We start from the raw sequence: 24,085 nt of genomic DNA, 5'->3' as shown, positions 1-24,085 counted from the left end.
TCTGGAGTTTCTGGTGGGTTCTGCTGAGAGCCTGGCAGACACTCTTTCATTTGCGTGTCTGCCTGTTATTATTTCACATAAAAGCTGTCTGTTTTGGCACACGCCGTGTTTTCAGTTGGGCCCTCTGAGCTGAATGGGCGATGTTGTGCAAGGGAGATACAGGTGGGGTTTCTGTACTGGTGGCCGAGGGGGCGGAGGACAGATCCGTACGCAGCCCTGGCTTGTGCACAGCCGGCACGATGGCCAACAAATGCTTCAAGGCAGAAATCAGTGTGTACAGTTTCTTAATTTGGGAGGTTTCACAACTGTTTTTGTTCCATTGATGGGGTAGAGACTTTTTTAAAGAGCAAATTCTTCATTAATAACACTGTAAACAAGCCCTGCATAATGAGAAATGTCAAAGGTAGAAGCATAGGAGGTATTCTGTTTGCCTCTTCTGTCTTCAACCTCCCTCCCTCCTATGTCATCTGTGCAATTCTAATCAGGGTATTTTGGGTTGCAAAACAAAGTATGGAAAATGCGATTAGATAAATCTCCCTGGCTGGTGCCAGCCCTGGGGCCGTTTGCACACCTGGGTGGGTTAACTCCCTTCTGTCTCTCTCTGCATAATTTCCTTGTGCCATGTGACTAGGTAAGCTTCTACAGATAGGAGATGCTACCACTGACAATCTTTGTCTAACGGAAACTTAGCTTTTATCCGAGTGCCTCAGAAAAGTCACCCATCCATGGCACCTGTTAGTTTGTTCACTCTGTAAGCAGTCCGAGTCTGAACTGGAAAATTTTTGGTTCCATTCTTCTCGGCTTTTCCCGTCCTTCTGCATGACTTCTCAATTTGTTTGTAAGCCGCTCAGATTTTTGGCTGAAGGGTCTTCTTTGATCATCTCTTGACAGCATGGGCTTCACATTCTCACACCTGCTCTGCTTTTACAGTCCAGATTTCCGAGTAAATGCTTCCATTGCCTTGTAATTTCTTCAGTGTAAAACTGGGGTGCAGGTTACTTATTACAGGTAATAGCCGTTTGATGACGGAGACAACTGCTTGGCAAAAACGGCCACCTGAACTGCTGCCAGAAATGTAAACTGCCACTTTATGTGTTTCTGAAAGCAAATAAGCCGCAAGCCTATCGGTCATGATCTAGCATGCACATGGTAATCACAGGCTTGCCAGGCAGGGAACGCCGCCCTGCGGGGCAGCCACTGAGGACAGGCTCTAACAAGACTCCGTGTGTTTTCTCCCCCATTATCCACAGCCCACACATCGTCTTCCTCTCTCAGAGTGCCTTGACTGGAAGCAGCCATCTCTGTGGGACCCGCCTCTGCCACGAAATTGCTCACGCCTGGTTTGGCCTTGCCATCGGGGCCCGGGACTGGACAGAAGAGTGGCTGAGCGAAGGGTTTGCCACTCACTTGGAAGATGTGTTGTGGGCCAAAGCACAGCAGGTGGGTTTCAGGTGGCCCTGCACATTTCACTCCCTGGAGTCCAGTTCTATTTATAGCGATTCCTTTATTCAATAGATATGCACTGAGTGCTTTTATTTTTCTTCCAGCAAGAGAGACGGAGACAGAGAGAGGGACAGACAGGTACAGACAGAAAGAAGAGAGATGAGAAGCATCACTTCTTCATTGTGGCACCTTAGTTGTTCATTGATTGTTTTCTCATATGTGCCTTGACTGGGGGGCTACAGCAGAGCTAGTGACCCCTTGCTCAAGCCAGCGACCTTGGGCTGCAAGCTAGCGACCTTTGGGCTTCAAGCCAGTGACCATGGGGCCATGTTTATGATCCCACATTCAAGCCAGTGACCCTGCACTCAAGCCAGATGAGCCCACGCTCAAGCTGGTGACCTCAGGGTTTCAAGCCTGTGTCCTCTGAATCCCAGTTCCTTGCTATATCCACTGCGCCACTGCTGGTCAGGCTGCACTGAGTGCTTATAATGCACTAGGCCTGCTCTTTTTCACTGGGAGAGAGCTGTATAAATGAGAGGAAAGAGTCCCTCTTTCTTGTGGGGCTCACAATATAGCTGTAGGAGAGGAAACTGACAAACAGCCATGTCTGTAACATGTCAAGAGGTGATGAAGACTGCAGAGAAAATGAAGCCAGACAGAGTGTCAGGGAGTGCTGTTTTAGGAGACCCAGAGAGAAGGCCTGTCTGCTAGGGGATCATGCTGTGGCTACTCAAGTACTCCTTTGTAGTTATGGTTGTGTTGATGTTGGCCATGTTTTGTGAAATAATGAGATTAAAAGTGAAATTAGGAGTCATAATCTCAGATGTCTGCTGCCAAGTATTGAAGAATGAAGCAGTTGGTGTAAGAGATTAGGGAATGGTGAGAACTGTGGCAAATTGGCACCTGGTCCTCAGTTTAACCAGTTGCCATGGTGAAGTGAGGGCTCGAGATAACTTAGGCTCTTAGTTTTCTAAAGAAAGTTGCAAATTTGGACTTTTCTGTGAAATGTACTAATTTAAAAAGTATTATGTAAACCAACATACCCAGAGAGCAAACCTGGTCAGAACATTCCCAGGACAACCTTTGCTTTAAAGAATTGGCCGTCGCTCTGGCTGGATAGCTTGGTTGGTAGAGCATTGTCCCAAAGCACAGAGGTTGTCGGTTCGATTCCCGGTCAGGGCACGTACAGAAACAGATCAGTGTTCCTCTCTCTCTCTCTCTCTCTCTTTCTCTCTCTCTCTTCCTCTCCTTCTCTCTCCCTTTCCCTCACTCTAAAATCGATAAAATAAACATAAAAAAAAAAAAAAAAGAATTGGCCACCAATTCTAATGACATGGCAACTGCTACTTCCTGCTTATTTTCTTATTCCTAATATTTGGTCACTTGTTTCCCTACTATTTCCACTTCTTATGTACTCAACTGTTTAACACTTTCTGAAGTTCCCAAGTATGTACACACCTGTATGGTTTTGCTCAAGTTGTTTCTGCACGTTGAAATCCTATTTATTTTTCACCAGCTAGCTCAGGTTCATGTTGCCTGCATAGCCCAGACTGATCATTCCACTCACAGCTCAACACTGCTCTTCTAGAATCTCTGAACTCCCACAGTATTCTTTCTTCTACCCTCACAAGACTGTGACCTTTTGCAAAGTTGCCCCTGGAAAGTTAGCATTGTGCATGGATGTGTCCCCTGCCACGGACAGTCCCATGAAGAGAGGCCATATGGCAGATTGGGAGTAAGTGGCTTGGTTCAGAGTCTGGCCAGGCTTGGAATCCCAGTTCTGCTGTTCACCGGCTTCCCTGAGTCTTAGTTTTCTCGTCTGTAAGATGGCTATGAGAATGGTTACCCATGCAGGTTGAATAGGGTAATATGTAAATAAGCACAGTAAAGTGGATGACACATAGTAGGCGTTCAGTGAGGATTAAATAGGTTTCACATAAATGTGCCTCTATCACCATTCCTTCCGTGGGGTGCTTCCATCCAGAGATAATCAGACTTGTGCTTTTCTTGGGAATCACGAATGTATTTCATCATCAGGTGATGACTTTTCTGTCCCTTTGTCTCCTGTGTCCCCAGAGAACACTCCTCCTTTGCCTTCCCTGACCCCCACCCTGGCCTGAACTTCCAGGGCGTCACACCTGAGTCTATCTTGGGTCCTGCCTCTAACTTCCCTACCTAGGACCATCTCCACCACACAGGCACAAAGCTGACCTGGCTGCATCTCACGTCTTCTCGCTCTCCCTGTGTCTGTTCTGTGCTACATCTGTAGCGATAAAAGGACGAGTAAGACATAGCCCTGCCCTAGAAGAGGTCAGAGTCTAATTGAGGAGATAAGAAAGGCACACAACAGAAGGAAGAAGAAAATAAGTTACAAGAGAGAGATGAATACCAGACACTGTGCAGCTTCAAAGGTGGGAGAGACCAGGTCTGAAGACCCAGGACGTCTTGTTGCAGGAGGGACTTCTGACGTGAGCTCAAAGGGAAGGCAGGAGCTCAAGCTTCCCCATTCTTCCTGTCCCCTCACCTGAGACAGGGGCAGCTCAGCTCATCGTCCTTCAGGGTGCTACAGTAACTCTCAGTATGTGAAAACACGAGTGCTCCTGGTGAAAAGTGGCCACTCTGGAGTGAGCACAAAGTTTGGAAATATTTCCAGAGCATGTCCATCACTCTGACCCCTTCCTTGAAGGGTGAGTGAGACTGAGCTGCTGCTGGTCCCTGACAAGTACTGCAGTAGACCTTGCAAGCAGTAGAGGAGCGCTCTTAGGGCAGGGCATGGGGGCTTTCCTGGTTGTTATTCGGATCCCCGGTGAAGAGGAAGTAAGGCTGTATTGATCACTGCAGCACCAAGCATTAGCATGAGTGGTAAAGTTAGGGAGTGAGCAATCATTGACCAAGGAGACAGAAGTCAGCATTCTGCTTGGAGTGGCATTCTGTAGGGAGGTGTAATTGAATTAGTTGTGAAACTAGTTGTACAACTTGTCATCAACCTGGATAAAGTCTCAACTCTTTCACAAGTGTCTTAAGCAGCCTGGCTGCTGTAACAAATGTCACAGACAGGGAGGCCTAAATAGACATTTGTTTTCTTACAGTGCTGGAAGCTCAAAGTCCAAGAATAAGGTGCTAACAGGCTTGATTTCTCTTTTCTCTGTCTTGGTGGTGGCCATTTTCTCACTGTGTCCTCTGTGCACATGTGGTGAGAATCCTGGTGCCTCCTCTTCTGATAAGGACACTAGTCCTATTGAATTAGGGCCCCGTCTCTATGACCTTATTATCCTTAATTACCTGCTTAAAAACCCCATTTCCAGTAAAGTCACATTTGGGGTTAGAGCTTCCATTTATGATTTTTTTTTTCCAAAGTTAGAAATGGGGAGGCAGTCAGACAGACTTCCTGCACATGCCTGACCGGGATCTACCCGGCATGCCCATCAGGGAGCAATGCTCCGTTGTGGCTGGAGCCATTCTAGCGCCTGAGGTGGAGGCATTGGAGCCATCCTCAGCTCCTGGGCCAACTTTGCTCCAATGGAGCTTTGGCTGCGGGAGGGGAAGAGAGAGATAGAGAGGAAGGAGAGGGGTGAGGGTGGGGAAGCATATGGGCGCTTCTCCAATGTGCCCTGGCTGGGAATCAAACCCAGGACTTCCACACACTGGGCTGACGCTCTACTGCTGAGCCAACCAGCCAGGGCCCATTTATGAATTGTGGAGGATATAAGTCAGTTCATAACAACAAGGCATAAAGTCTGTTGATCATCCGGCCTCTGCTGACTTCTCGACATCTCTGCCCCTCTCCGGACGGGACGGCAGCCTGCCCTCACCAGACCGGACCACTCGCCATGCTGTAAACACATCATGCTCTTCCCAGGCCCCCCAAGCCTTGTGCATTCCTTTTCTCTTTGTAAAATCTTTCCTCTCCTGACTGACTCCTCCTCTCCCTGGAGAGGAACTCAGGTCCTACCGCCTTCTCAGGAAAGCCTTCTGACCACCCTGGTTGGCCAAGGGCATTCAGCTTCTCTCTTCACCTCTGTCACCACTGTGCTCTCTGATGTTAGTGTTCTTATTCCACCCCTCATGTCCTCGCCCCCAAAACCCTCTAGACTCCATGGAGTAAGGGTTACTTACGTCCATAGTATCCCCAGGACCTATCAGAAACTCCATAAATATCTGTTGAATGAACTATTAGAGACCTTAATTTCCAGAAATGCCTCCAGATACTGACATTTCCCTCCCCACTGGGTCTTTTGCTGCCTTCCCTGAAGATTTTAGCCACGGGACCCAGTGAGCACAACAGTGACAGCAGATTCTGACCAGTAGGGCAGGGTGCAGTGGCCTCCTCTCCCACAGAGGGAGTCCAGGCGGTGACTCGGTCCACTGTTTCTGGTTAGAGCAATCAGAATCATCTGGGTTGCATTAGCAGGCTCCACTGTAAACAGCCCTTAGCAAAACTGAGGGCTAGGGAAATGGGAGGTGAATGGAGGGAGCTTCCCATCCTGTGCAGAAAGACGAAGCAGGAAAGGGCTGGATGGCAACAGTGGAAATGGCCTCTAGGGAAGCCTGCTTTCTCCAAGGCAGGGTGGGAGGTGGGGTGGGGTTCCTGGACCCGGGGAAGGGGTGCCTCCCAAGCAGGCAGCAAGACTGAGCAGCTGGTTCTTCCTTTGAGGACCCGAGAGACCCCTGTGGTCTCCTGACTTTTCTGATGGGGCTCAAGCAGCAGCAGGGAGGCCGTCTTTACAGTCCTCCCTGTAATATTGCCAGCTGCTTCATGGGGTGGCTGTGACCTTGCACGAGGACAACAGTGACTGTGTTTTGTGCACGTGTATTTGTGTGTCTGTGGCTTAAACAGCTGGCTCCCCACGAGGCCCAGGAGCAGCAGAAGCTACGGGCTTGCCTGCGCTGGCGGCGCCTGCAAGACGAGGTGCGGAACTCCGCGGAGGAGATGCAGGTGTTAAGGTAAAGCCACGTGGTCCCTCTCCCTTCTCTGCTCTCCCTCCTGCACCTTCTTCCCTTCAAGACACGGGTAGGCCACGTATTTCATCTGCTGTGTTTCCTCGTTAAATTAAATTGGACTAGGTTAGTCATCTCCCAGGGATGCGATTGCTATGTTTTAAGTCTTTCAGGGTGTGGGTTTGGATTTGCCCTCTGACATTTTCCTGATGTCTCTATTCAGGAAAAAACTAGCACAGGCCATTTCTGGGACCAAATTCTTTGTTTGAAATTCTAATACTTCATGTGGTGGTGGCTGGGAACTTGGAGAGACTGGGTTTGGTAGCCTGGCAGACAGTAACCCTTTAAAGCCAAAAGGAAAAAAGAAAACCTTTAGGAAAATATTGATTCCTAAGTGTTTAGTAGTAACAGATGTTTGTGTCAATGGGGCCTTTTGTTCCAGATGCATCCCAGCAGGAGGCCACTCCTGGGGGAGGATTCTGCTCCCAGCTCAGAGTTCTGTTTTTAGTGCGTCTTGCTGCACTTGTAAGGATTACTTCTTGCCTTTTTTTCCAGTTTTGTTCCTCTCTGCTTTGCTCCTTTTCTTCACTTCTCTGAATAGTTGTTTATCTGAAACCTCCAGCCTAGGCCCCAGGAGCACTGAGGTTGCTATGGCAACGGAAGCTTTCATCCTGCCCCCTGTGGACTAGAGCCAAGTGTTTGGAATCAGCAATCAGACAGGTGGGAAGGCTGCCATCCAGGAACAGCCCCACTTTAGATGGCAGGCAACCCCACCTGGGCAGAAGCCTGCCTGAACCGGTTCCATGTTGTCGCTGTTTTTAAATAAACACCCCACTGCACAGTGACTGCCCATTGAGCCCACATCTGAGGGGGCTGCTGAGCCCCCTGATCTGTGTGCTGGGGCTTTCGTGCAGCCCTGCAGCCCTGCGGCTGGGGCGGCTGCTCTTCCCTGCACGCTGCCATGGGGCTGACTCATCCATTGTTCAGGGGAGTTAGAGCCGGGCCTTGCAATCCCCACCCAGCGCCACTGTTCCTGCATCTGTTCACCAGCTAGAGTGATGGCTACACCCATGTGGACAGGGCCTTGCTGTCACGAAGCTTCCACTTAGCGGTGACCCTGTCATGTGCACAGCTAGTTACGGGTGGTGAGAAGTAGGGGGAGTACAGTGATTTGTAGTGAGGGGCTGGGTAATGCTTCTGGGAGACACAAAGTCCCTGAGGCAGGAAAGGACATGGCATGCTGGTGTAGGGGTACAGAAAGGAGGGCAGTGTAGCCCGAAGGGCAGGGAGGGAAGGCAGGACCCAGGCCAAGAGCCTTACTCCAAGTGCAATGAAGCATCTCAAGACCTTGAGCAGGGAAGGCTCATGACCTGGCTTGTGGCTTTACAGTGCTGCTGTGGCCTCAGTGTGAGTGGACAGCAGGCAGCCCACGGAAAGCGAGGAGAAGGGTGAGAAGGTTGCAGTCATCCGTAAAAGATGTCTTGGTGGCGGCAGTGACAGCCGGAAGAAACAGACTATTTGAGACATGTTTTGTCAGTGGAACTTGCGGATCTTTGGTCAATTGAATGTTGAGAAGAGGAAATGAGAGTGCCCAGAATGACTTCTAGGCCTTGGACTTGAGCAGCTGGGTAGATGGCGATGCCATCTGGGGAAGAAGCACAGCGCTTGAAGGGGCAGGCTCTGCAGGGAAAATAAAGGTTCCAGTACTGCATGCATTCAGTTTGAGATGTCCAAATAGCTGTTCATTTTGAGAACTCAGTGGGGTCTACAAGTCAGAAGCTAATTGGAAAGATTGGAACATTTGGCTTATAAATACTTTAAGATCTGAGCCCACTGAAATCACCAAGGAGAATGGAAAGTGAGAGAAGAGGTTGGGCAGAAGATGAGGAGCCAGCCTAGGAGATGAAGAAATTAATGGAGAGAAAACCGAGACACCAGAAGCCAGGAAAGAGAGTGAGGAGGGTGGGACGGGGGCATTGGCTGCTACTAGTGGGGGTTGTAGAGGGAGGGAGAGAAGATGGACTTTGGTTTGGACCACATAAGGATGTTGTGATCCTGACACGCCTGCATTTATTCCTGAGTGATGGAGAAGCTAGCCAGATTGGAATTGGTAGAAGGGTGACTGGGTGGTGGAGTGGAGATGGGGAGTGTGGACTCTGTGAGGGCAGCTGTGCTTGGAGGAGCAGATGAGGATCAGAGAGTTTGTTTTGGGGTGGTGGATGCAGGCACACACTAGGGTGCAGCTATGTAGCTGTGCCGATCCCGTCACCTCTCAGGATTCAGCTTCTTCACTCTCTGTGTGCCTAAGTCCCTGACGCCTCCAGTTCTGCATGACCGTAGTGGGGTGGAGCATCATAACTAACAGCAGCTGATGGTCAGTCACCACACAGGTGAGGGGAGCCTTATCTCTATACTCTGGGAGCTGTGATGACCCAGCTTATAGTGGAAAGAGCTTCTCCTTTGTGTACGGGGCCGGGAGAAAGAGTAACCCCGGGTGCTGGAAGGCTTATTATGGCATTTGTTTTTCTTTGTTTTAGTATTCACAAATTATATTGGCCTAAATTTATGTTAACCATGAAATGACTGCATTTGAAAGACTTGTTCACCTGACCAGGCGGTGGCGCAGTGGATGCAGAGGACCCAGGTTCGAGACCCCGAGGTCACCAGCTTGAGTGCGGGCTCATCTGGTTTGAGCAAAGCTCACCAGCTTAGACTCAAGGTCACTGGCTTGAGCAAGGGGTTACTCAGTCTGCTGAAGGCCCACGGTCAAGGCACATATGAGAAAGCAATCAATGAGCATCTAAGGTGTTGCAACGAAAAACTGATGATTGATGCTTCTCATCTCTCTCCATTACTGTCTTTCTGTCCTTATCTGACTCTCTCTCTCTGTCTCTGTATAAAAAAAAAGAAAGAAAGAAAGACTTGTTGCACATCGTTATGGAAAATATTGTTATCAGATACACTTACTTCCACGAAGAGGAAATGTTTCCGAACCTGCCCCAAATCATATGGTCTAGGTTTAGTTTACTCCCATCTCTTAGACTTCTCCTTTACGTGGATAGAGAGAAAATAGAAATTGCTGAAAGTGAAAGGAAGAACCAGAGTTGTAAAAATTTGTTCTTTGGCCTGACCTGTGGTGGCGCAGTGGATAAAGCGTCAACCTGGAAATGCTGAGGTCACCGGTTCGAAACCCTGGGCTTGCCTGGTCAAGGCACATAGGGGAGTTGATGCTTCCAGCTCCTCCCCCCTTCTCTCTCTCTGTCTCTCCTTTCTCTCTCTCTCTCTCTCTCTGTCTCTCCCTCTCCTCTCTAAAATGAATAAATAAAAAATTTAAAAAAATTTGTTCTTTGACTTTGTTTTGTCTTAAATGCAAATGAGATCTTGGTAAAGAAGTCTCTAAATACAGTGATCAAAGATGCTATCTCTTTTTTTATATATATAGAGAGAGAAACAGACTGATAGATAGGAACAGACAGGCAGGAAGGGAGAGAGATAAGAAGCATCAATTCTTCGTTGTGGCACCTTAGTTCATTGATTGTTTTCTCATATGTGCCTTGACTGGGGGGACTTCAGCCGAGGAAGTGACCCCTTGCTCAAGCCAGTGACTTTGGGCTTCAAGCCAGCAACTGTTGAGCTCAAGCCAGTGACCATGGCGTCATGTCTATGATCCCATGCTCAAGCCGGTGACCTTGGGGTTTTGAACCTGGGTCCATAGTGTCCCAGACTGATGCTCTTTCCACTGCACTTCTGCCTGATCAGGCTTCTTTTTTTTTTTTTAAGATACCCCATGGTCTTGAAATGATGGACCAAGAATAATTGAGAAATCTTGGTTTGTCTCATGATAAGTTCCTCCATGTTGCCAGATACTCTGGAACCTTCTGTTACCCATCTTTGCAGCAGCCTTCAATATGGTTGATGACTGCCTTGGTTCTGTGTGTCACACTGTCCTTGATTTCCTCTGCGTCACTGGCCAGCTCTTAGCCGCCTCTCCTGATGATTATTTAACATTTTCACTGAGATGACTCAAGGCTCAGAAAGACTGAGTGAGGTGTCCAGTGTCATACAGCTGATGAGGAGCAGAGCAGGGGCTGAAACTGTGCCATTGCCTTCAAGAAACTTAGTATCATGTTTAGTTAGTTGTATTAAAATAAAATTACACTGTGTATCTTGAACCGAGGAAGGATATGAAAGTCGGGGTAAAATCGTGTGCTTGGACTAGGCATCTTTGTTTTTTTACACATGAGAGCGTGTCTCTGATTTTTTTTTCAGCAGATACAGAGAAAAAAGAAAACAACGTTGTGTTGATTATAGATACCAGAGTATTAATTAACAAAGTGAGAAGAAAAAAACTAAAATTTTGTTTAGCTCTGACCTGCTCATTTCAGTAGTTTATAGGAACTGTTTTCCATTTATGCCTTCCGTACATCCAGTGTTGAATCATGGCTCTCATCAAATGGTTTCTTGGATCAGGGTGGTTGTACGTTTCCTTTGGTTACAATAGTTCGTGTGTGTGTGTGTGTGTGTGTGTGTGTGTGTGTGTTCTCTCAGCCTTCCTTGGTGGGGGACCTGTGATGTGACTGCTGGCTGTTGAACCAGGGCGATTTGCTAGGGGTCACCTTACCGACTCTGTGCCTTTTCTCATTGGTTAATTATTAAAGATGCCTTTCCCGTAGGTGAAACCCCAGTGGCTCTCTCTAGACTCTCCCCTGCCTGTCTATCAGCCCCGGACAGAACTGGGCGCCAGGCAAAGCCTCATCTTATTGCTGTCCTACGCTATCCTGCCTGGCTGTCACCCCTTCACTTTCTCCTGTTGCCCCCTCACCTTCCCCACCTCCGGCCTAAAAACTTCCCTCTTGGCCAGGATGGCAGTCCTGACTCCTGCCAAAGAAAATGCAGGGGGGCTTCTAAAAGGCCCAGTGCCTTCTGTCCCTAGGGCACAGCTAGGTTCCGGCATCTTCTCTCTAAGTGCTTTTAGTTAGCTACCCTGACAGGCAGGTGGGACAGAAGAGTTATAGTGGTGGGCTCAGAAGTATCTGTTGGTTTTTACTGTGATTTATCATCACTCCCCTTTCTTTCTGGATTCATTGTTAAAGTCAAGCTTGTGCTGAGAAGAACATTAGAATATATCACGCTGTGGAGGCTCTGACAGGCCCACCGTCTGACGTAGCGGTTCCTCCTCGCTGCTGCCTCTACAGTCCATGCCATTCTAGGGAGACGCAGACATCCTCCCCAGGCCTCCTCATGAGTGTCTCACCACCTGGTCACAAAGACATCCCACAATAATAGGAACAACCCCTAAGTCTGTCGCTCCGTCCATCGCCAGTGAAATGTGTGTGCCATGAGTTTAGTAGTTTGCACATGCCCAAACACTCTGTATATCACATTTAAAGCAGTAAGACTTTTCATTTTAAAAGTCTGCATGTAAACCTTCTCTAATATGCATGAATTTCTCACCTCTAAAGTTTTTCTCAAACTTTTTGTTTCTAATCCTTGAAAAACATAGCAATCTTTTCCCACCCACGTGTGGGAACAGATCCATTTGCAGCCACACAAGCCTGTCTCAGGGAGAAGCACCCCTGTTGCTGTCACATGCATATCTCTGGCTTGGAAGTTCAGTCTTCTGCACGTTCCTCCAGCCTGGGGCCGTGAGCCCCCACGCTCTCATCCCTGAGTATAATTCCGGGCTGTCTCCCTCCCCCTCCCCCGCACTCCACTCTCCCTCTCCTTTTGCCTCCTGCCCACAGAGAAAACTGAGGCCACCAGCCTGTTCTCCCTTTGAATCTATAAACATGTCAGCATCACATCTACCTTGACTGCTCAGATGCCCGAGTGTCAACCTGCTGTTCGTCCTAACAGTTACAGGTACATTTTTAATTCTAGAGATGAAACTAGAATTTAAATATATATGTATACTTAAAATTCTCTGTCCATGAGGAAGAAGAGAAGGGAAGGGAGAATCTATCTACCAAGGGAGAATGATGTTCTCATCACACTGGACCAGGGCCTGGGGTCACAGGTCTAGGGAAACTTTTTCCTGAGGTTGCTGTGCCCTGTGGTCACCAGATCCCATAACCATATTTCAGTTCCCGCTTTATTAGACTCCTGTTTGCCGTTGCTGTTTGTCTGCTACCACTTCAGAGTTGTGTCCTCAGGACGCCCCACTGTCTGTCTTCCTGGCATGATCTCATTTACACCCCTGACTTAGGGGAGGTTTCCCAGAAGTGGACCTGCAGACAAGATTCATGAGGAAGAGGTTATTAGGAAGTATCCCCAGGAGGGGAAGACAGAAGGAGAAGTGGAAATGAGAAGGATGGAAGGAGACCAAACTGGGTGCCATGATATCAAGTCAGGTCACATGAGATTGCTCTGGAGGCATTGTGGGTCAGCCTCGGTGTCGTCCCGTCAGGGGCATAGGGTCCAGAATGTGTATACCCTTGCCCCTGGAGAGATAAACTCTCCTAGGTGGACTTCTGGCTCTAGTATTCACAGGCAAAACAGGCTCAGGCAACCAGAGGGCCACATCTGACACAGAGTCACAGAGAACATCCCCAAAACTGATGTGCATGCAAATGATCAGGTCCCACAGGATATGAGTGGAGTGTGGGCACTGCTGGCCACACCTCCTGTCCACTGGAGGCTCCAAGTCGCCAGCCCAGCCCAGCCCAGCTTGCTCTTAAAGATCACATGTGAATGCTTAACTGACCATTTGACATCATCTCTCCCTGGCTGCCCGATTGGCATCTCACACTGGTGCTACCCACTTCCCAGCCCATCTGCTCACCCCTCAGATGTTGAACTCATAGGTAGGCACCTGGGAGCCATCCAGCTGAAGAATCTCTCCTCCCCTGGGAGAGCGTAGCCACCATTGTGAACTCACCTCATAAGCATTTCTCAGTTCCCTACCTCTAACACCGCTATCTCTTTATTTAGAAACTAACGGTTTCCATGCCCCAGTCCAGCAGCCTCCAGATTGCTTCTTCGACCTTTAATCTTGCTGTCAGATGTATCTTCTGCACTTCCACTGGGAAGCTCTACCTAAAACATCTTGTTCTGCCACTTTCTTGCTTAAAACCTCCAAAAGTTTCATCTCCAGGAAATGCTTTACATTTTTTTTGTGTGTGTGTATTTTTCTGAAGTTGGAAATGGGGAGGCAGTCAGACAGACTCCCACATGCGCCCGACTGGGATCCACCTGGCATGCCCACCAGGGGGCGATGCTCTGCCCATCTGGGGCGTTGCTCTGTTGCATCCAGAGCCATTCTAGTGCCTGAGGCAGAGGCCAAGGAGCCATCCTCAGCGCCCGGGCCAACTTTGCTCCGATGGAGCCTTGGCTGCGGGAGGGGAAGAGAGAGACAGAGAGGAAGGAGAGGGGGAGGGGTGGAGAAGCAGATGGGTGCTTCTCCTATGTGCCCTGGCCAAGAATCGAACCTGGGACTCCCACACGCCAGGCCAACACTCTACCGCTGAGCCAACCGGCCAGGGCCGCTTTACATTTTTTAATACAGCAGTAAGGACCCCACACAACGTCACTCTGCCTGTTTGTTCAGTCTTTTCTCTTGCCATCCTTTGCTGCCCCTCCAGCTACCCCAGATAGTTCAGGGAACCCTACTGCATTAGGTTGCCAGGGCCACCAAATAAAATGCCACAGATGGTATGCGACTTAAACAACAGAAATATTGTCCTATAGTTCTAGAGGCTAGAAGTCCAAGATCAAGGTGTCAGCAGGTGTAGTTTCTTCTGAAGCCTTGATCCTTGGAGGACAGATGGCCACCTTCTTGCTGTGTCCTCGTGTGGTCTTTTCTCTGTGTGTAACACTCCTGGTGTCCCTTTGTATGTACCAATCTCCTCTTCTATAAGGACTCCAACCAGATTGGATTAAGATCCACCCCTCTGGCTTTATTTTAACTTAACTACCTCTTTACAGGCCCTGTCTGCAAATGCAGTCACATTCTGAGGCACTGGGGGTTATGACTGCAACATAAAAATTTGGGGAAATATAATTCAGCCCATTACACCTACTGTCTGCCTATTCTTTCTTAACTCCTTGCCTTTTTTCATGTTGTCTTTATTTATGATAGTTCTCCCTTATTGCATGACTACAAATTGTTATAATTCACAGATATCACTGCCTTCCAAAAGTCTGAGGCAAAAAAAACAAAAAAAACAAACACCCACAAAAACAAAAAACCAAGCCAAGTCTCAGGCCCTACCCTGACAAGATAAGCCCATGACCCTCCTCTGTATCCCCTAAGGGGGTTGTATCTTTGTCCTGATCTTACATTATTGGATGATTATCTTTAGAATGAAACATACCAAATTACCAGTAGTCAACCATTTTAAATTTATAACAGTGGCAATTTTACATAGTCTGACCTAATACATCTCTCTCCTGACCCACCATCCTTTTGAACCTGGGGTCTATGTCTTCTTTGCCTCGGTATACTGCAGTGCTTGGCACTGAGTGGGTACTGGATAAATGTTGAAGAATGTTGTATTGAACATGATCTCTATCCTTGAGGTTCTTTATTTATTATTTGGAGAGTTGAAATATGGGTCACAAGACATAGACAAATCCTACTTACGCTGATCCTCAGTTCCAAGAACCGAGAGTGTCATATTGGCAGGCTGGTTGAAAAGGGGCCATTGAGAAGAGGTGAAGCTTGAGCTGGGATGATGAGGAGGGAGAACCCCGAGACTGGGGAAGATGTGGAGGGAGGGGACTCTGTGAGCAAGACCTGGCAGGCGCGAACAGTGAACGGACTGTGGAAATGGGACCCTGATAAGAAAGGACTTGCTGGGGAGGACCGCCATCAGGAACCTGTGAGACTGAAGGTGGACCTGGGAAGGACAGGCTAAGTGATGGAGCTTCGTAGATGCCAAATTCAAGACTTTACATGTGACTGTCCAGGTGGTGGGAGCTATTTTCAGTTCCAGAAATGACATAATATGGAGTTCCGAGAAGATTACCCAAACTTTAGGATGACACCAGATCAGAGAGAGGGAGTCTGGAGACCGGGTGGAATTAGGTGGCCATTTCAGGGACGAAGACCTGAGATGAGAAGAGCTTGAGACCCTCTTCTTGATTGGCCCAAGCCTCTGACTCAGTCCTTCATTCGGGCTATTCAAAACTAATTGAAATGTCCATACGGCCTCAAAGCAGGCTTCTAATAATGTGACGTAAAGCTATCCCTGACTGAAATTAGGGATTGCCTCACTAAAGACACTGCTTGACTATGCCGCTCTGTGAAATCTGTTATGACTCTGAGCAGAGTGAAACGCAGCAGTCCCAGTTCTCGGTGGCTGAGGCCTGGCTGGCCCGGCCTCACATGAGAGAAGCACTGTCTGAATCTTCAGTCTCCCCCAGTGGAGCCTTGTAGGGTTCATAGGAGGAAGCCTAGGAGTCCGGCTGCCTGGGTCTGAGGCCCTGTCTGACTCTACCATGCTAAGTGGCCTTGAGCGAGCTGCACACCACACTGCGCTCCAGTCTCCTCTCATAAAGTAACAGCATGGTTTCTACCTTGTAGGTGAGTGTGAGAATACGTGTGATGAATATATACAGATTACTCAGAACACTTGTTTTAGGTTGAATCACAGGAAATTGCCAGGTAGGCGCATCTTAGAAGGCTGAATATTGTCCACTCCCTACTGTTCCACATAGAGCAAATACTCAGCAAGTGTTAGATACTATCATCTATCCTCTGTCCCAAGAAGTAGCAATAGACATGAGGACACAGCCCCAAAGCCAGCCCACTCTCCCTCCTAGCTTGTTCTGGTTCCCAGTTCTTCCCTGTCCCCAAAACCCTGAGCCAGGCCAGTCTGCTACTGCTGCCGCTCTCCCCGGGCAACCACAGAGGGCACCTGTCCTGTTCTCTTTACCTACTAGAGCCTCCAACACCTACCTGTCCTTCCGAAACCTTACAACTGGCTGGAGTGTTTAAAAGTTAATTTTACTAAGAAATTAAAATGACTTTATTTTACAGTACAATGAAAAGGATGGGATTAAAAGCAAAAACAAACTAAAAAACATCTGAATGTTAAAGATGCTCAACTGATAGCTTGAGTTCAGAATTAAATTAGTGACGTTTCTAAGACCAATAGGATCCTCATCATCTCCTTACTTCTGCTCTAATCTCTACATAAGGGCCGTGCCGGCGTCCCTCTGGCTCTGTAATACACAGCTTCCCGGGCTTCCATGCAGACCTAACCACAGCCCTGAGAAGAAGCAGGTCTTGCCTTTATGGCCTTGAAGAGTTTTCACCCAAGCTCCAGCCTCCAGCTCTGGCCTGTGCAGTTTCTCAGGTGTCTACCTCCGTGTGGTGGAATTCCTGCCCTCTGCCCTCCATCCCTCAGGCTGGGGATCCCCTCCACCCCGTCCTCACTGTCTGGTTTTCTTTATTTGAACCACACATGCTAGCCAGCTAGCTGTGTGGACCACCCCTCTCCTTTCGTGACAGAAGGGAGCTATACCTGTGCCAGCATTTTCTGAAAAAGTGCAGGGCTCTCAGCCAGCCAGAGGCAGACTCTGCCCTTTCCTGTTTCCAAGGCTGGCCCCACCCCCGAGCCACCCACTCAGTTCCTGTTTCCTGCTGGAGAGACACCCTCAGTGCTCACCCCTTTTGCCCAGCAAAGGCAACAGACATGTCCTGAAGAGCTGAACTCAAATAACCCCGCCTGCGCACTCTTCCAGACCATTCCCTGGTTACTCATCACTCAGGTATTTCTAAGGGAGGGGCAGAATTCTCCTTGATGGGCCCCTAATTACATAGTTTTACTGTAATGGTGTTTCAGTTTTGCAGTAACATTTAGTATGGTTTTTTAATATAGAAAACATAAGAAATAAACTTGTTTATAGTCACTGCTTAGTTAACCATGGTTTTTTTAAGCAATAGAAGTATTTAACAGGAAAGTTCTGTTTAGAAAGGTATAAAATGTCATCCCCACCACTGTAGTTCTTACCTAAGACAATCACCGCTAGCATTTTCCAGTGACTCTTTCAGAAAATAAAACATTTTATAAGTGTATGCACATACTTTTTCTCTATTGCTGCCCTGTGTGGCACTGACTCACTATAACACTTTGTCTATCAAATATTTTCCTAAGACATAATTTGTACACTTAAGCCAATCTATGACCATTCCCTCTCATTTTGCCCGTCCTCTGAGGATAGCTCATGTGCTCAGTCAGTCCCAACATTGTGTACATTAGTTCTTGGCTGATTAGTGTTAGTTTCTTCCCATTCAGAAAAACTCTAGCAGTAAGTGGTTGCTCATATAATCCTAAACTGACTTTGTTCTACAAAGTATCTGCTTGCCAACCATCCTGCCTCCAATTTTGCTTGTGTTTGGCCCAGTGGTTTTGACCCAGAATGGCTGACAGAGACTGTTACAAGTATTTGTCTGGACCTGCTGCAAAGACATGAAAGAAGAATATCCTACTAACATATTAGAATCCATTTTTCTCTTAATGATATAATCCTGAGTATTGTTCTGTTACTGACATACATAGGTCTTTTTTTTTTTTTTTTAACTGCTGCGGAATATCCCGGGATATGCATGTTCATAAGCTAACTAACTATCTCATCATTTTGGTAGTTTAGTTTTTTGCTCTCACAAACCATACTGTGGCGCATGGTGGTATACTTACTGTTAGTGCACAGCATGTTCCATATAAGACCTAAATAGTACACAGTTGCCCACAAGATAGAGAAGAGAGCCGCTCCCCCAACTCCTTGTCCTGTGTTACATCCTGGTGTATTTTGGGCTTCAAACCCAGGCAAGCCCACCACCCCCTGCCACCTCCACCGAGGAGGGAAAAGTCCCTTTTCAGCTCCCACAGACCATCTGCTCCTCTTTGAGTCATAAGATGAGACAAGCCTTCCCATTATCTTGGCACACAGCACCACACATGCTGTTGGTGTTCAAAACGTGCTTCTAGTCTCAAGATGAAGCTGGCGTATGTCTCAGTTGCCTCTCTCTGGAATGAAGTCATGGGGTTTTGATGCAGCACAAAATATTTTTCCATTTTTATCCTTTCTACCTTTGCTTCCTGTAATTGTCAGATTTTCTGTATTCCTGTGTTCTGAATGTGTGTTCAGACTGCCTCTGTTTTGCTATGATCACCGTAGCCCCTAACAGTGTGAGCGGCCCCTTTAAGCTGGCTAATGAGGATACCAGTTCAGGTAGATTGTTTTTGCCTCTCCTTCCTCCACCCTCTCCTCCAGAGTCAGCTCTGTAACAGTATAAGGAGAGCCTTGTATTGCTTGGCTCCTGTAGTCTTAAGCTAAATCTATCCCCAAATGTGTGTGGTTAAATAAAATTCAGTTAAGGTTCCTCTAATTCCTTTAGAGTTTTCTTTTTTTTTTAATCAAAATCGCCCTTGATGCTGATTTATGAGGCCAAGGCTACATAGCAAACCTGTTGACTCCACTGCAGGAGATGAATAATGTTTTACTTCTAAATGCTGCAGCCTAAGCGTATTCCAGGCTATTTTATCTTTTAAAATCATAGAGTACTAGCGTCAGAAAGGATCTTAAAAGTGACTTTGCTTAACTGTCTATATCCCTGACGAACAGCCACCCAGCTTCAGCCTCAGTGTTTCTGGGACCCAGGTCTCTGTTCCAGCAAGGAGTGGCATCCATGCGGAAACAGCCGCCTCACACTGGCTCCTTGGATCAGGCCAGAGCCTGCCTACGGGGGAGGTCTGTCCAGTGCTGTCAGGCCCAGCCTTCAGAGCTGCATTCTTGTTCTCACTCAAACAGCTCACGTATCTGAAGACCACCATCTTTCCTTTCCTGGTTACTAAGTCACAGGTTTTGGTAAATTTGTCATACTTACTGCAGGTTGGGAAAACATTTATCTTCTTGGGCTTGGTCTTTGCTTTTTCTCTTCATTGAATGGCTTTCTACAGATGTGACACCTGAACACAGTAGAAACACAGCATTCTGTTTGAGGTTACACGTGTGAAGAATGCAGTGGGACTGCTTTTGCTTTCCTTTATCTGTGTAGCCAGAAGAGAAAGGGCGGGCATTAGGTTGGATGCACTTTCATAATACCGTCAAGGTCCATCCATGTTGTCACAAATGGCAATATTGTGTCTTTTTTATGGCCGAGTAGTATTCCATTCTGTGTATGTGATATATAATATATGCACACTACGTCTTGTTTATCCATTCATATACCATATTTCTTTTTTAAAACCATTATTATACACTTTCTTGTGGCAATTTTATCATTCTAACTCCCATACATTTTTCTCCTTATTAACATTGATGGAGTGCTTCCCATGTGCCCAACACTGTTCTAAGCACTGTGAAATATATTAGCTTGTTTAATACTCACAATGGCCCTATGGTATAGGTACTGGTACCACCTTCCTTTCCATTGATAGATAAGGAAACAGGTGCAAGAGAGGGTTGACCATGTTCCCACAGCTGGTGAGTGGCAAAGACAGGGTGAGTCTGGCTCCAGAGCCCAGCTCTAAGCCCTGGCTCTGCACTCTGTCTGGCCCCTCCCCACAGTGCTTCTCACTACATCCTCATCGTTCCTGTCATCCCACCTACCACCGTGCTTATTGTTTTGGAAGCCACATCAGTCGCTTCTTGCTGCATGTTGAGTTGACAGACAATTTATACTAAGTCTTTTTCATAAGTAATGATTAATTTTAAAAACCTCTCTGTCCTTATTAACTATTGTTTTGTTAATTTTGGATCCTTGTTCCAGCCTGTGGTTTCTGTTCTTAAAAATGGATGCTGTTGCCTGACCTGTGGTGGCGCAGTGGATAAAGCTTCGACCTGGAAATGCTGAGGTCGTCAGTTCGAAACCCTGGGCTTGCCTGGTCAAGGCACATATGGGAGTTGATGCTTCCAGCTCCTCCGCCCCTTCTTTCTCTCTGTCTCTCCTCTCTCTCTCTCTCTCTCTGTCTCTCCCTCTCTTCTCTAAAATGAATAAATAAAAAAAATTAAAAAAAAGATATTTAAAAAAAAAAAAATGGATGCTGTTTATCAATCAACCAGCTAGACTCCTAGCTTCAACTTGTGCAAATCTGTTAAGCCAATAAGCCATCATTCCTTGGACATAGCCCTAAGGATGCCCTCCTGGGGTCCTGCTTTTTAACCTGCTGTAATGCCATGAAACACCCGCCATCTGTTCACTACTGTGACCATTCTGCCAGGGGCCTGTAGAAGTCAGGATGCCTGATGCCCACAGTGAATTCCTGGAAGTGTCCCCCCCATCCCATGCTGATTCCTGTAGTCAATCATTTTCTCTTCTAAGAACTCACAAACTATCTGATCAATAACCAAGTCACGAATATTGCCGCCCCTCCTCTGATCCCCTTTTCAGAGTAGCATCTGTCTCCTTGGGCCCTTTCCATTGTCTCCATGATTTCACCTCCCAGAGGGCTATGACCGTAGGTGGAAGCCTTTCCTGTGGTGGCTGTCCCTCAGTGAGCCTCTTGTCAGGGCCCTCCGAAGGATGAAGGCGCCCTCTCCACCTGTCCCAAACATCAGTTTTCACATACAAAACTGTAGCCACCACATATCAGTGCTTGTTCTACCCATGTACCATTTTAAAATCTTTCTCTGTGGCAAGAAGTAGAAGCAAAGTGGGAGTCAAGTAGTTGTATTTGTTCTGTCATCTCTTTTTTTTTTTTTTTTTACATAGAGAGTCAGAGAGAGGGATAGATAGGGACAGACAGACAGGAACGAAGAGAGATGAGAAGCATCGATCATCAGTTTTTCGTTGCGACACCTTAGTTAGTTGTTCATTGATTGCTCTCTCATATGTGCCTTGACCACGGGCCTTCAGCAGACCGAGTAACCCCTTACTGGAGCCAGTGACCTTGGGTCCAAGCTGGTGAGCTTTTTGCTCAAACCAGATGAGCCCCCCCCCAAAAAAAAAAACCCAGATGAGCCCACGCCCAAGCTGGGGACCTCAGGTTCTCAAACCTGGGTCCTTCTGCATCCCAGTCTGACACTCTATCCACTGCGCCACTGCCTGGTCAGGTTGTTCTGTCATCTCTTAACACCTGGTCTTTCTGGAGCTACAGGTCTTACTTCCAAAACCCTTTCTTGTTGTCATGGGCCTTCTCCGTGAGCATCAGCTCATTCTAAATTTCTGCCTTTTTGGCGACAACTTTACAGCTTCCTGGCTTTTGTTTTTGTTCTTGTTTTTTTTTTTTTCCCTTCTTCTTCCAGCATCCTTTCTTTCATCTTTTCAACTTGTCCTTTCAGAATCTGCCTTATCCTACAAAATCCACACAGTCATATTGGTGTCTTTGCTCTCCACATTCTTCTTTGTCTCCATGGAAAATGTGTCCATATTGTATCCTGCTATGTTAAATGTGGTGATATACTGCTCAGACCATTGTATTAATCTGTTCCTTGCCTTTTCTTTTTTTTTTTTTTCTGCTTAGGATTTTGTTTTTTAGAGAGGGATTTCTGACGTATGGCCATTCAAAACCTGATGGCTATTTTGGTTTTGTAGCAATGCTCATTACTTCCTGCTTTTTTAAGTTTCATCTTTTATTTTCCTACACTGCTTATCAAAAAGTGCAGGGTTTGTTTGTGTTGTCCACAGTTCTGCTACCTTAACTATGGTGTTTGTTTATCCCCAGTTCAGCAGCTGACCTCTCTCCCACAGGCACTGACCACGGGCTCCTTTCACTGTCGGGGGACAGATATCCCTTCTTCACTGTCCTCTGATTCCTTAGAGAGATGCCTCTTTCTGTCTTAAATCATCTTAGCAATTGCCTTTTTCAACACCACAGTAATGTCCTGCTGTGTCTGCTACAGTGTAGTGTTTCTTGATGGGGAATAACCTTCATGCTGGATAGGTAGCTGCTGAGTCAACTGGGAAAAGCACACAGCCAGTCGAACTCTCCAAACCCAGTAGCTTCGGTACGATACAGCTTCATTAGTTAAAGGTGTGCACCTTTCACCCAGTTCTCTTTGGTAGCACTGTCCTAAGCAAGTGGGTGGCCAGTGTTCATTACGCACATTTTTTTAGATAGAAAAATAGCTGCAAAAACAAATGGAAGAGATATCAAATTCTCATACTTTCAATTATTCTGCCTCCATTCCTTTTACCCAAAATTTTGCTAATTTCCTCACTGAATAGTGTAGGCTTTGGGGGGCGGTGTGTGTATGTAAAGAATATGTCCAGACCTAACTTACTGGAACTTTAAACAACCCCTGAAATTTGTTTCTTTTTATTTGCTTTCTGATGATTAGGTGGCATGGAGCAGGCTCAAAGGCCTGCCATTAGGGTGTTTATGTTCAAAATCAGGTGTCTCGCAAATGCAAGCTGTAAGGCTATATTGATATGCCATAGCTTTTTTTGTTGTTGTTGTTGTTGGCAGAGACAGAGAGAAACAGAGAGAGGGATAGATAGGAAGGGAGAGAGATGAGAAGCATCAATTCTTCATTGCTGTTCCTTAGTTGTTCATTGCTTTCTCATATGTGCCTTGATCGGGGGTCTACAGCAGAGCGAGTGACCCCTTGCTTAAGTCAACGACCTTTGGGCTCAAGCTAGTGACCTTGGGCTTCATGCCAGTGACCTTTGGGCTTCAAGCCAGCGACCCCAGGGTCATGTCTATGATCCCACACTCAAGCCAACGACCCTGCACTCCAGCTAGTGAGCCCATGCTCAAGCCGGATGAGTCCACACTCAAGCCAGCGACATTGGGGTTTCGAACCTGAGTCATCTGCATCCCAGTTCGATGTTCTGTCTACTGCGCCAATGCCTGGTCAGGCTGCCAAAGTTTTTTTTTTTTTTTTTTAACTTTTATTTTGGAATAATTTTAGACTCAAGAAGTTACCAAAATAAGAGACAGAGTTCCTGTGTACGCTTCAACCAGCTGCTCCCAATAATATTATCACATATATATAACTATAGGGTGATGTCTTTTTAATGTCCTTGCCTATGCAAGGGAGAGCTGGCACTCCTGAACCCCAAGCCATGATTCATTATGATGATGATGGTACATTTATGTTATGTACTACATGCCAGTGGGAACTCTGGCTAGCACTATTAGATGCTACCACATTACAGACAAAAGGACTGGGCTTCACTCTTAAGGTGACACTTAAGAGTCAAGATTTGTGCCCAAGCTCTTAAATAGTGTCTCTCCTGTAGGTCTCACTTGTACATTTGGGGCTCAGATGAGTACCCTGCAGTCATTTGGAGAGAAGAGAGAGAGAGAGGAGAGAGAGAGAGAGGAGAGAGAGAGAGAGAGAGAGAGAGAAAAGGGGAGAGGAGCAGGAAGCATCAACTCCCATATGTGCCTGACCAGGCAAGCCCGGGGTTTCAAACTGGCGACCTCAGCATTCCAGGTCAATGCTTGATCCACTGCACCACCACAGGTCAGGATACACAAAGGAGTTTTTAACTTCCTCCATTATAGGTGAGTGAGGCTCTGTTCCCGGACAAACACTGTGGGACAGCTGCAACTGATGTACAGACAGGAATGTTGAAATGCTGATTAATCCCTTTCTGTTTCATCTCTGAAATGCTTGGTCTCTGGCTTGAGCACACCACAGTAGTGAGTTTATGGATGAAGATATCTTGTCCCAAGGAGTGTGAGATGGAGAGCACTGGCAGATGGCCTGTCTGGGCTGTGGCAAGGCAGCAGGTGTTCAGACCCAAGCTGACATGCCTGAGAACTTTTCAGAGGCATGTTCCCAAATCCTGTCCTAGGTGACAGTCCTG

The 24,085-nt window shown here is 47.1% G+C and overlaps 1 protein-coding gene across 10 annotated transcripts in view; it reads left to right on the top strand.

The window, feature by feature from the left end:
* The window catches only part of AOPEP (aminopeptidase O (putative)), a 404,538-nt gene that overhangs the window by 244,377 nt on the left and 136,076 nt on the right, over positions 1-24,085 (top strand). For 9 of the 10 annotated variants that reach the window (XR_010729101.1, XR_010729102.1, XR_010729105.1 and 6 more), the window contains 2 exons: positions 1,251-1,440; positions 6,281-6,387. The exons of the other annotated variant lie outside the window; for it this stretch is intronic. Coding sequence is in view for 4 of the 9 variants with exons in the window: in XM_066257427.1 (XP_066113524.1) it covers positions 1,251-1,440; positions 6,281-6,387 (297 nt within the window). In the remaining 5 variants the exon portion in view is untranslated. The remainder of the gene's footprint in view (positions 1-1,250; positions 1,441-6,280; positions 6,388-24,085) is intronic. 10 annotated transcript variants of the gene reach the window in all.

Source organism: Saccopteryx bilineata, chromosome 2 (genome assembly GCF_036850765.1).
Source record: "Saccopteryx bilineata isolate mSacBil1 chromosome 2, mSacBil1_pri_phased_curated, whole genome shotgun sequence".
Lineage (NCBI taxonomy): Eukaryota > Metazoa > Chordata > Mammalia > Chiroptera > Emballonuridae > Saccopteryx > Saccopteryx bilineata.
The sequence above is the reverse complement of the archived record's forward strand: the minus strand, read 5'-3'. Positions and strand labels throughout refer to the sequence as shown.